The sequence below is a fragment of the Strix uralensis genome, chromosome 2 (genome assembly GCF_047716275.1).
Source record: "Strix uralensis isolate ZFMK-TIS-50842 chromosome 2, bStrUra1, whole genome shotgun sequence".
NCBI lineage: Eukaryota > Metazoa > Chordata > Aves > Strigiformes > Strigidae > Strix > Strix uralensis.
In genome coordinates this window covers 108,496,336-108,508,921 of record NC_133973.1, presented here as the reverse complement: position 1 = coordinate 108,508,921, position 12,586 = coordinate 108,496,336, and the positions used below count along the sequence as shown (strand labels likewise).

The following is a 12,586-nucleotide window of genomic DNA, read 5'->3' as shown; positions in this document are numbered from 1 at the left end:
AGGGTGGAAAAACCAAACTTTTTTAGCTAGAACACTTGCAAATAACTAAACAAGCCTAGATATTAAATGTATTTGGAGTTGGTAACAGCTTTGCAGAAATGTTCAGTCAAAAGCACTAATGCTAATAGCATTGTTCAAATCACCCTCTTGTCATAGTTCAAGGAGATGGCGTATGAGAAGGTGTAAAGTTTTTCTTCCTGAATACATACTGAAATACTACATTGTGGAGGATTGACCCTGGCTGGATGCCAGGTGCCCACCAAAGGTGCTCTATCACTCCCCCTCTTCAACTGGAGAGAAAATACAACAAAAGGCTCATGGGTTGAGATAAGGACAGGGAGAGATCATTCACCAATTACTGTCAAGGGCAAAACAGACTTGACTTGGGGAAATTAGTTTAATTTATTAGCAATCAAATCAGAGTAGGATAATGAGAAAACAAAAACTAAATCTTAAAACACCTTCCCCCCACCCCTCCCTTCTTCCCAGGCTTAACTTCACTCCTGATTTCTCTATGTCCTCCCCTCCAGCAGTGCAGGGTGATGGGGAATGGGGGTTGTGGTCAGTTCATCACACATTGTCTTTGCTGCTCCTTCCTCCTCAAGGGGAGGACTCCTCACACTCTTCCCCTGCCCCAGCGTGGGGTCCCTCCCACTGGAGATAATCTTCCATGAACTTCTCCAACATGAGTCCTTCCCACAGGCTGCAGCTCTTCACGAACTGCTCCAGCATGGGTCCCCCACAGGGTCACAAGTCCTGCCAGCAAACCTGCTCCAGCGTGGGCTCCTCTCTCCACAGGTCCCCAGCTCCTGCCAGGAGCCTGCTCCAGTGTGGGCTTCCCACAGGCTCACAGCCTCCTTCGGGTGCATCCACCTGCTCTGGCGTGGGCTCCTCCCCAGGCTGCAGGTGGAGATCTGCTCCCCCGTTAACCTCCGTGGGCTGCAGGGGCACAGCCTGCCTCACCATGGGCTGCACCAGGGCCTGCAGGGGAATCTCTGCTCTGGTGCCTGGAGCACCTCCTGCCCCACCTTCTTCACTGACCTTGATGTCTGCAGAGTTGTTGCTCTCACATGTTCTCAACTCCAGCTGCTGTTGCCCAGCAGTTTTTAACCCTTCTTAAATACATTATCCCAGAGGCACTACCACCATCACTGATGGACTCAGCCTTGGCAGGTCTGTCTTGTAGCCGTCTGGCATTGGCTCTATTGGACGTGGGGGAAGCTTCTAGCAGCTTCTCACAGAAGCCACCCCTTGTAGCACCCCCTCTGCTACCAAAACCTTGCCATGCAAACCCAATACATAGATAGTAGGAATAACTAATCTTGTCCAAAGGGCATGTTATAGAAAACATGTAGGTATGCTAAATTTCTGAGGCTTTAGTTCATGCAATTATTAATCCTCTGCAAACTCACAAAGCTGAGCTTTTACCTTAACTACTTCAATGAAGAGGTTTTTATAGATGCCATGGCATGTGTGGAAGGAAGCTAATTTGTTCATAAGGACAATTTTTCCAATTTTGATAAGGAGACACACTTCTGCTGCAGAAAGCATTATGGGCAATGACACATTTGTGCTCTGTGCTGGCTACTGGGTACTGAATAGTCATTTTTCAAGAGAGGCATGGCAGGGGAGAGCCAAAACACTCCCAGCAGAGTTCTCCTGGGAAAGTTGTTCTGGACTGTGTCCATGTAATAAATAGTATTAGAGAACAACACATAAGAAAAGCTTTAGGAAATCTGTGGATTTGATACTGAGCCATTTCATACCGCGCCTCCCATGTGCACATAGGCTGGTACGTGATGCTCTGCCAAGCATTGAAGAACTTGAGGCAGTCGAGATTTTCTTTTGGTCCACCCTACTTCTGTTACTGACCACCCTAAGCAAAAGGCGCTCGTCGTGGGAGGAAGGTGCGGTTTGCGTGAGGGAAATAGGCTCCTGCTCCTTCCGACGGGCCCTCGTCGTCCCCGGCAGCCGCTCCGGCCCTGGCTGCGGCCGTCGCACCGCTTCAAACGCCACACCTCTGCCGGGGAGGGGGCACGGAGCCTGGGGAGGGCTCCTCCTCCTGCCCGTGGGGGCTCCGGAGGCGGCCGGGAGCACGCAGGTATCGCGTCCCCCGGCGGCTGGCCAGGCCCAGCCGGGCCGGGCCGGGCCGGGCTGGGCCGCAGGGGAGGGGGACACCGCCAAGGGCTGCCCTCCTGGCGCGCCCGGTGGCCATGGCGACGGCACCACAGGCGGCGCGGGAAGGGCGGCCGATGGCCATCCGCCGGCGCGGCCCGCAGAGCGGCTCCCCCGCCGGCTTCCCTTCCCCGTGCCACCTGAGTGCCTCAGTCCCGGCCCCCCTGCAGGAGGGTGTAGCCCACCGCCCGGGATTCTGCGTGGGTCCTGCTGCGAGGGGGGCGGTGGCCGCCTCCACCGCCCCCCGCGGCGGGTGGTGGCGGTCGAGCCCCGCCGCCCTGCCGGAGGTCTGGCCCTGCCGCCCTCACCGCCCCGCTGCCGTTGCGCTGCCGGCAGAGGCCGGGCCCTGGGGGGGGAGAAGCAGGCTGGTGGGTGAGGGGCCCGGGCCGTGGCGGGCAGCACACCCCTGCCCGGGGACAGCTCGTCGCGCCTGTGTGAGAGGCCCGGCTGTCCCGAGGGGCTGCTTCTCACCAGTGACTGCGAACAGGAGCTGGCGTTGTCCCAAATACCTAAATTATAAATGCCTGGAGGACACCCTGCCTGCGCTGTCGAAGTGGCCTTCAGGAAGGGCCGGTCATGGAGGCCGCACGGGCTCCCGAGGTAGCCTGGCCTTCTAGTATCTTAGCAAATCTCCCTTGCTGAAACTCAGGCCAACTAATAAGAACAGTTTTATAGTGCTTGCTCATACTTAGATGTGTTACTTTGCTTACAGGTACGTTGTAAGTACCCAGTGGCATTACCGTTTTTGCCGGAGGTTTCCAGACGACTACTAACGCTCGACTGCACTTGACTGTGGTCTCCTGCAAAATGCAATGGATTTTCGTTTTGCTACCAACGTTAGATCACATTAGTTTAAACTAAATCAACATTAAATATATTTTTTCCATTAAAAGTTATTTTAATATTATGCAGTGTTGTTAACTTCAGGAAATAATGAGTCAGGCTTTCCAAAATCATACCACAATCTTACATAGTTCTTTCTACTGCCTTCCCATGTTTTAACTTTAGGGTGTACTAGGACTAAACTTCAAGCTTTTCTTTATGAGACACTCATAAACTTGATGCTTATTGAAAGTTCAGATCTGCAATCATTTGCAGACTTCCAGGAGATTAAATTTTTAGGAATAATCAGCAGCAGTAATAAAAATGTGACAAAATGTAATAAAAATGTGATAAAAATGACAGTCTTAAAAGGTAGCGTCTATTTCAGTAGCACAAACACAGATGTTACAGCACTGACTATTTGCAATACTAATTTCGGGCCTTTTTTATTTTAGACACTACTTTAAGACAACATCATGGATAAATATGAAATCATTAAAAAAATTGGAGAAGGATCTTTTGGCAGAATATTCTTGGCAAAAGGAAAAGTGGATAACGAGCAGTGTGTTATCAAAGAGATCAATTTAACTAAGGTAAAACAACAAAACCTGAATGATAATGACTGTTACTTACCTGACTGCTAATTGCATTTAGCTAGGGTATGAACTTGGCTTATGTTTTATCTCCTTTGTAGTTCCATCTTGATTATATAGAGTTAAACTTTCTGAAGACTACTCTTTGCTAATTTAATGATTTTACAAGCACAGACAAAATGTATTTTGCTATTAACCGTTTACCTTTTACTGCATTTTTGTTCCTTTCAGAACTTCTACCTACAATGCATAACACTACCTAATTCAAATTTTATAATAGATGATTCAACTACAGTGAAACTATTGCCACTGAAATAGCAAACCACAATTTTGTGATACATTTCTCTAAACTTTTTTATTTCCTTTTTTTTTCCACATCCATATTTTCAGACATGAGCAATTCAAAATGGAGTCTTTCCAGTTCTCATTTATGTTTATGGTAGCTTGATTCATCTCATCTGATTTTAATTTTCTGTTCTGTAGCTGTTAGCATCTGAGCTGCTTGGCTAGACTCCCTTTGTAGGAGAACAAGAGAAATACAGCTTTTTAGGAAGCTGTTGATCGTGTGTGTTTTAGACTTCTATTTTAGAATGAGCTGAATCAGAGCATAAAAGCGCTCTTTCCTTCTGTTGACTGCAGAGGCAGGCTAGGGTCACTAGCTGAAGTATCAGAGGAGTACCACTCCTGTATCTAGTTCCAGAGAGACAGGCAATTAAACTCCCTGTGATTTCAACACATGAGTTTCAGCAGTAAATTTCAGTGAGTGCCTATGTGGTTTTGACGGGTCTTTTGCTATTCTGGGCCACACTAGTGAATTTCTAATATATTAGGGAATTATAATAGATGAATAAATTTTTATACATTAGTTCTAGAAAGAGCTGTATAACTTCCAGATTCAAACCCAGAAAAAATTATATGCTAGTAATGACAGCTAAATAAAAAAATAGTTTCTCTCTATGCTCATGACCAATAAAAAACATGCATTTCTAATCTTAGATTTTGATGTACGCAAAATAGAAAAATGGAAGTTAATAAAATATTATTGTGGATCCTACTTGTTCAACAATCAGGAGCTGGATACAGAAAATTACTACTTTGAAGTCATAAGATTTTTTTTATGATAGAGTGTGTTTCATTCACTTTCTGATTTTTGAATCTTTGAGGATTATGTTTCAAAATTATTTCCTAAGAATGAGGGTAAGAAACTTTTTATAAATACAAGAGGACATTTTGATGGATGGATAATCAGACATGAATTTTTAAGTAAGATTGATGTAATCACAATGAACCAAATAGAAGTTTTTCATTTAATGTAACAGGGCAAAGAGTTTGCCCGAAATGTTTCAAGAACTCATAATGCCAGTAAGATGAAGGACTTTTTTTCTTTTTACTTTATTCTTCCAAGATCATCCATATTAAGAATACAGAATCATCTAGACCCTTATTCTTCAAATACTTAAGGGAAGTTTAACTTTAGAGTTTAACTCTATTCATCAGCTAGCTTAGCAATAGCATTTGTGTAAAAAGTTTAAAGGTATACATTTGCCTGTTTGTAAAATGTCATAATTTGGTTTGACTTCAGTAATGTTCCAATATATTTCCAAGCGTATACTGCAAACTGATATTTTACATTATACATACATCATATTTTATAATATTTCTGCATCACCTGGGTACACAGTGTTTTTCTATTTGCGGGAATGGTTTGATAATGATGCAACTATTTTTGAAAAGAGTTAAATATATCATTGCTAGCATATAGTTTCTTAATTCTTTGTAGATGCCTGTGAAAGAAAAGGAAGCCTCTCAGAAAGAAGTCATTCTTCTGGCCAAGATGAAGCATGCAAATATTGTAACCTTCTATGCTTCTTTGCAAGGTTTACTTTTAAGATTTTTGTTTTATTTGTGATTATAGGAGTGGAAGGCAGCAAAACCTACCTTGTTAATATTGCCCAACCCTAAGCCTGTCCCCAACCCTTTACCCACCAGTGGGGACAGGTCCCAACTCCTAAAAATGAACATGAGGTATCAAATTCAGTCATCACTTGCCCTCTGTATGTGTGTGGGTGGGACCTAAGGTATTGTGGCATGAATGCTAGATCCTGGGGTGACTGCATTGCTTGAGCTGAACTTTGATCTTGATCTTCAATAGGAGTCCAGAGTTTTAATGAGACTTTTCTAGGAGTTTCAATAGAAGAAGAGAGTTTTTGAGTATAGCAAGAAATAGGTCCTGTTGGTCTTCTGTCTTGAGCCATATTTTGAAGTATCACTCAAGGATGCAGAATTCTTCAGGACCAAAAGAGGTAGAAGGAAGTCTGTTCTCCATAAAAGCTAATTCCCTATATTTGTATTTCCTGTTGACATCTGTCATAAGCAATGCCTCATGTAATGAATGCTATAGTTACAGCTTCCATTCAATTTGTTTTCTGTGATCAGAACTGTAAAAGTTTTAAGAGACACATAAATCTGGTAGTTTTCTGGGCCCCAGAGGGGTAGGAATAGGGTGAGTTTCCATATTAAGTAGCCCCTGCTGTTTGTTTCTACTGTTTGAGCACTGTCTACTGTTAAACTTTTCCCTGAGCCTAACTGTATACTTAGGTATTATTGCGGAACGATCCCAACTATGAAGCATTCTGCTAAGCATTCCTTGTAAGAACATCTGTCTTTCTATCAGTCTGGCCTCTTGAGGGTTTTCTCATGTGTTTAATATTCTGGTGAATCTCCACTTAAATATATTTTCATGTCTTAGTTTTGCATCAGGTTTCACTGGAAGTATCCATTTTTTCTCCATTACTCTTTGAAATGGAGGAGTAGGTAGAGGATTAACTACTCCCTTTTGAAAGAAGGACCATATAAAATAAAAAGAATTTATTGCTGTGTTAATGAGTAATAAAACAATAAAGGAAAAATTATACTTTTTCTTTCAGAAAAGAACAAGCTATATATTGTGATGGAATACTGTGATGGTGGAGATTTAATGAAGCGGATAAATATGCAGCATGGAGTGCTGTTTGACGAGGACCAGGTGAAAGAAGTTATCTTTAGAGGAAAGAATATATTGTATAAACCACATGGTTTGAATTATCCAGTACTAGCTACTGTTTCTTTTCTGGCCTGTTAAAATAATAGAATGTTTTAAAGAAACTTTGGTAATTTTAATTGGAATTGAAAGTTTGCTTTTTACACTGCTTTAAGGTCTTAATTAATTAGTAGTATTTTGATGCCCTTTTTATCCCCCCTCCCTTCCATTGCTCCTTCCATTGTGGATGTACTTTTTATTAGTAGTGTACCTATTAAGCCATAAAGACTTTTTTTTAAATGGTGTTTTAGAATTATGGGGGGATATATTATATACAAATTCCTCATTTGTTTATGCTGTCTGCATCATGGCATATCCTGCTTTATAGTGACATCAATGGTACAATGGTAAATTTCTCATCCATTTAGTTTGGGTCAAGACTTCTCTGATGCTGTTTAAATTGTTAACCCAGCACAGAGAAACAAGCCCAGACATATGACTGCTTTTGGACCATGTTCACATGTATTTTATTTTGTAAATAGGTCAGTATGATAGGTATTGCAATTCACAGAAACAGAATTTCTCACTATTCCTTACTTATTCCTTTATTTTTTTACTAACTCTTAACTTTCTGAAGAAAATGTTCTCTTATGTATCTGACTTAGTGTACTGAACTCTGAGGTTATTTAATCATGCATAGTCTTCTACTTTTGCGGGTACAATAAAAATTTACCTAAAAACTAGATAGTATCCAACCTGTTAGTGGGAATATATTCTTAAGCATAAAAGTGGAAAAAAGAAAGAAGTATTGTGACTTATCTTTTTGCTTTAGTAGTAAATGAAGAACTCCTTAGCATAGAAGTTAGTTGAAAGTGAATTACTGCTTCAGTAATAATGATTCTAAGATCCTATTGGGAGTCATACTAAAGGTAGAGAACATGAGAGAAAATAGAGAGAGGACAAAACCACAGATCATGAAAACACAAAAGAAAGAACAAACACACACAAACCCCTTGACAACAAGACAGAATAATACATACCTAAAGAAAGGCAAAGGAAGTACAGACAGAAGAATGGACTATAGAAACTAAAGATACATCTGCCAATCAAGAAAGAAAAGCAAATTGCCCAATTTAACATAATGTTGTTAAAATATCTTTATATTTTGAAATGTATGGCTAAGAAAGTCTCATTTGTGGCATCAGCCCTATTCAAGAAATCATCTGCTTAATGTGAAGCTTTACAAATAGAAGATTATTACTTGAATCGAAGTCTTTGACCACCAGTTTTCCTAAATAGAGAAGCGTATAAGGACAGTGTACTTTTGTTTCTGAATTAAGTCAGAAGGCCCTTATTCAAGAAAACACATGTATATTTGAAGTTAAATATATGTTTAAAAGCTGTACTGGGTCAAGGATAAATGATGAATTTGTGTGCTTACTTATTGTGTAAGTTTCTTCATAGATCCTTTCTTTCACCACATTTCAGCCCTTCATCCTTTGTTTCTGTTTTTTTTCTGGACCACATTTGGTAAGACTACAAATATAATACTGGGTGGTATGACTTCCACCACTGAGGATTAAGAAGACACTTTCCAATTGTTGTTGTCAAAGCTGTTATTTGAACTTACTCATTTCTAAATAAAGGTCTGGTATTCTTACTGTCCTTTGACTTGATTCTTCAGTCCTTGTTCGAGTACTCACCCTGTAACAGTCAGTGAAAGTTTGATGGGGATAAGGAAAGTGGAGCAGGTATCTATTTCCATTTGTGACAGCACTAAAAAAGGAAAGGAAAAGAATATGGCATTAATTTGAAAAATATTATTTATTACTATTTTATACTGTATATGCTCTTCATATTTTAGATTTTGTTGTTGTCTTTTATATACTTCAGTAAGGTGCCCCATTGGACATTAGAGTCACACAGATTTATAGATATCTGTTCCCTTTATCTTTCACTGCAGATTCTGAGTTGGTTTGTGCAGATCTCCTTGGGCTTGAAGTATATTCATGACAAGAAGATTTTACACAGAGATGTAAAGGCACAGGTAATAAAACTGGCACTGGAAAGGGGGTGGTTTTGTCTTGTAAAAGATATGCTTAAGAAGCTCTGCCATGTTTCATTTTCACATATCAGTTTTGTTTTTATTTGCAGAACATTTTTCTTAGCAATAATGGAAGGATAGCAAAGCTTGGGGACTTTGGCATAGCAAGACAGTTGAACAGGTAAGCACCTTTTTTAATTAGTCTGTGACCTACACCAAATGAGACTCTTTCTAAATGTTCAGAACGCAACCTGAATGTGCAAATTATTTGTGGACTGTGCTTGTTCAAGAGGTCTGGGACGCAAAGGGTCTGTCTGGCACTACATTTTTTTTCTGTTGTCCTAAAACATGAGGTCCTGCATGAAACCACAGATGTATCTAGCCTAGTAACTGTTAATGTACAGGACATAGGGTGGGGATCTTTCCCTACTCTCTGTGGAACTGACATAAAGAGATTCTGGAGGCACAGCTCCTGCTGCTGCAGCTGTTGATAATTGTTTCTGGTGCCTCATAAAAAAGAAGGTGAAGAGTGTTAAAAACTTAGGAAAGAGTATGAGAAAAGAGTTTGTACAGATTTTTTTGGTATGTTCTCCAACACTGTGCCTATAGTAATTTTTTTAAAAGGTCCAGAACCCACTCTCTTGGCCTGAGAGTAAATGGCATGGCACAGCATGGCTTGCATCTGTATGGCTAAACTCTGTTCTCCCAAAGAGGGTAGCCTTATCCTTTCTGACTCTGGGGATAAGGCTGGCCTATCCTGCATAGTGGCCAGCTGTTGTCTAGGAGAGTGCTTTTTGGTGTGGCCAAAACATGCCAGGATGCATGCTAACAACAGGACAGTGTTTGAATTTGATCTCTTTTTGAGCTGTTTGATTATCTTTGACCTTGGCAGGATATTGTGGCAAGGAAGGTCCATAATTTAATTCAACATTGTGTTGAAAGGTGAGTTCCCCTGTTGATCATTTTGTAGATTATCCCACTGGTATCAGTCCTTCTCAGATTCTTTGTACTCCACCTGCTGCAACTCACTTGTTAAAACTTTTCCTATTCCTAAATTAAGCCAGTGTAAGTTTAACCACATTTCTGTCTACACAGCATCGGTAAGGAGAACAGATAACTTTAACCATCATAGATATCTCTCTCATATGTACTTACACTCTTCAGATGTACTTAACTGTGTACATGTATTGGGTATCTTTATGCATTCTTCACATGGACATACAGACCATGTAATTTCAAGGCTGCATCAGATTGGCTTTGGATTTAGGCCTACATAACTTTGCAAGTTCAGTGGTGCATCAGAGCTAGGAAGTCTTGCTAAGAGTTGGAGTGTATTCGATTGAATGCATGTTTGGATCCTACCTTGATCCAAGCCTTCTCGTTGCCAGGGATATGCCATGGGTATCGTTGTTCTAGCTGCAGTCTCTGCCAGCTCTCGTACCTTTGTGGTGTGTTTTTTGTGAAGCATGGACCTACTGTCAGTGCCTCAACTCTCCATGTGTAAACTACTTATGTAGAAAGTGCCTACCTTCAGAAGTGTTCTGGGAATAATTGCTTTAAGGATTGCTCCTACACAGCAGAATAGTACATAGCAGATAGGAAGTAGACCTCAGAAGTTGAATGTCCAAGTACAGACATTTTAAAGAGTATTTAATAGGCTTATACAATGAAATAATTGGAGCTTGATAGTACTTTTCCTTATATAACAAGTGAATTAAGTTTCTCAGGCTCTCTTTTCCTCCTCCCCTGGGGATACAAAGGCATTGTCATCTCCATTCTCCACTTCAAAATGCAGTAGTGTCCACTTACTTGTAGTTAGGTGTCTGTGGCACCTCAGACTTCATATACTCTATAAAGAGTGTAACTTAAAACTTCTATTGGCATCTAGTATAGAGAGGGGTCACACTCTGTGAGTACCTGTTTCTCTCCACTGACTTCTCAGTGACTCTTGATGACATCCATAGTGCAGGTATCTAAAAGCAAGTGAAATGAATGCAACCGGTGCTATTTGGCTACACCTTCACAAGTCAGCAGCAAAGATGGATCTAGAACTCATTTACTCCTGCTTTAGTTTCTGGGCAGCACTTCCTTCCACTGTTTCTGGCTTGTGTGACTGACTACCACCTACGATATTCTTAGTTCAATAAGTATGTTAGAGACTTCTAATGTTTTGCTGTGTGTTTGACAACTTTCAGAGTTCTGTGTTAATGGTAAACATTCCTTGAAAATGTTGATTACAATGCTGGTGAAAACTGGGGAAAAGAGAATTCTTGTGCTTTCTGTTGAAGTACAAATGGTCTCCACTATTAAAACAGTTGGTCATTTTTACACAGAATTGGGAAATACTTTACTTTTTCTTGGGGTGTTCCATTATTCAACTACTGGAGGGCAAAAGTAATGTCCCCCATGGGCTATTCAGCTGGGGCACAGAAGCCTCTAGTTCAATTGCTTGTAAACTTTTTGAATGCGTAAGCCTTTTTGTTCATTGTTTTTCATTAGCACTATGGAGTTTGCCCATACCTGTGTAGGGACCCCCTATTATCTGTCACCTGAGATCTGTGAAAATCGACCATATAATAATAAAACGTAAGTCTCTGTCTTTCCTTCATACACTTGTGCATGAGGTCATGCAGGCATGCGAGAACTTATTTTAGTAATATCATGGTTTAAATCAGTATTTCTGCAGAGCACCAGGAATTTCACGTGTCACCCTTCGTGAAGTTCTGTATTATCGTGTACAATTATTAGGTGCATCAGTCACATATACAACAACTATGTTATACTATACAACACTGTCAGTTGTATTTTGACTCACAGTGTCCCGAGTATAGCAATCATTCATTTCTTGCGATTAATCTACAGGCTTAACATAATTATATATTTGTTTTTATAAAATTATTTGTACTGTAAACTTAAAGCTTAATCTCATTTTCTTTTAATAATCCTTGTTAGTAGTAGCATGAAATGTAAAATAGAATTTTTTTCCTTTGCTTTATCTGGTTCTCCATCAAATACTACATTTCTGTCTGTGTTTCCAATGTGTAGCAACCAATGCAAGTATGGCTCTTTTCAGTTCCAAGTTTATGACTTTTTGATACACTCATTTATGATTTATAAAAATACACTAAAATGAAAGCTGCTAGGTTGGCAATTCTGGAATTTTGCAGTAGTCACCTGCAGGAAAGACAAATAGGTCTGAGAATTATAAAGGCTCACTCAGGCTTAACTCAAAATACCAAAATAACAAGAAGAGAAGCACTGAAAAGTCAGGTGCTGAGTGAGCTAGAGCCCCTTCTCTGTGTGTGGGACATGATCAACACCAAATATCCTGGAACCCAGACTAGCATCTCAGATCTAAGCTGCTATTCACACAAGTTTACTCCCTTACTGTCTCCTTAACTATCAAGTCAGCCAGAGATAGCTTTGCCCTTCACCCTGCTAGGAGTATTAACCAGGCATTCTCTATGTCATGTGCCTTGTCCATAATTGTAGTACCTAGCTGAGTATTGTAGAAACATTGGTACCACAACTAGAAAGAAATTTCAGGTTGTTATTTTCAGTGCGTCTTAAGAAAAATTTAAAGTTGCACCAATTTTAATCTGTGATGGAATAATGTTAATAAATTTGAGAGCTGAGGATAGGTACTGATTACATGTATGAAAATATTATAGTCTTTTCCCTGAAATTTTAATTACTTTTTATTCACAGAGATATTTGGTCTCTTGGCTGTGTACTTTATGAACTATGTGCACTAAAGCATCCTGTAAGTACCATAGAATCAGATCAATATCATACTATTAAAACAGATAGCCTGCAAAAACTGTAGTAATAATAGTATTTATAGGCAGCTGCTAGAATTACTTTCAATTTACTTATTGATACAAAAGAATGACTGCCAGTGTTTCGTTTTTCATTATTGTATCTGTTTTGTGC

At 40.3% G+C, this 12,586-nt stretch overlaps 1 protein-coding gene across 2 annotated transcripts in view; it reads left to right on the top strand.

Annotated features, from left to right (window-relative positions):
- The first annotated feature begins 1,788 nt into the window (after nucleotides 1-1,788).
- Nucleotides 1,789-12,586, top strand: part of NEK5 (NIMA related kinase 5) — a 29,280-nt gene continuing 18,482 nt past the window's right edge. Inside the window, exons 1-8 of one of the 2 annotated variants that reach the window (XM_074859750.1) lie at nucleotides 1,789-1,907; nucleotides 3,453-3,590; nucleotides 5,371-5,467; nucleotides 6,518-6,615; nucleotides 8,573-8,656; nucleotides 8,764-8,834; nucleotides 11,153-11,239; nucleotides 12,362-12,416. In XM_074859750.1, the coding sequence (XP_074715851.1) occupies nucleotides 3,474-3,590; nucleotides 5,371-5,467; nucleotides 6,518-6,615; nucleotides 8,573-8,656; nucleotides 8,764-8,834; nucleotides 11,153-11,239; nucleotides 12,362-12,416 (609 nt within the window). In that variant the 5' untranslated portion in view covers nucleotides 1,789-1,907; nucleotides 3,453-3,473. Of the gene's footprint in view, nucleotides 1,908-2,962; nucleotides 3,012-3,452; nucleotides 3,591-5,370; nucleotides 5,468-6,517; nucleotides 6,616-8,572; nucleotides 8,657-8,763; nucleotides 8,835-11,152; nucleotides 11,240-12,361; nucleotides 12,417-12,586 lie in introns of those variants that run through there. The other variant, XM_074859751.1, reaches the window with a different exon arrangement.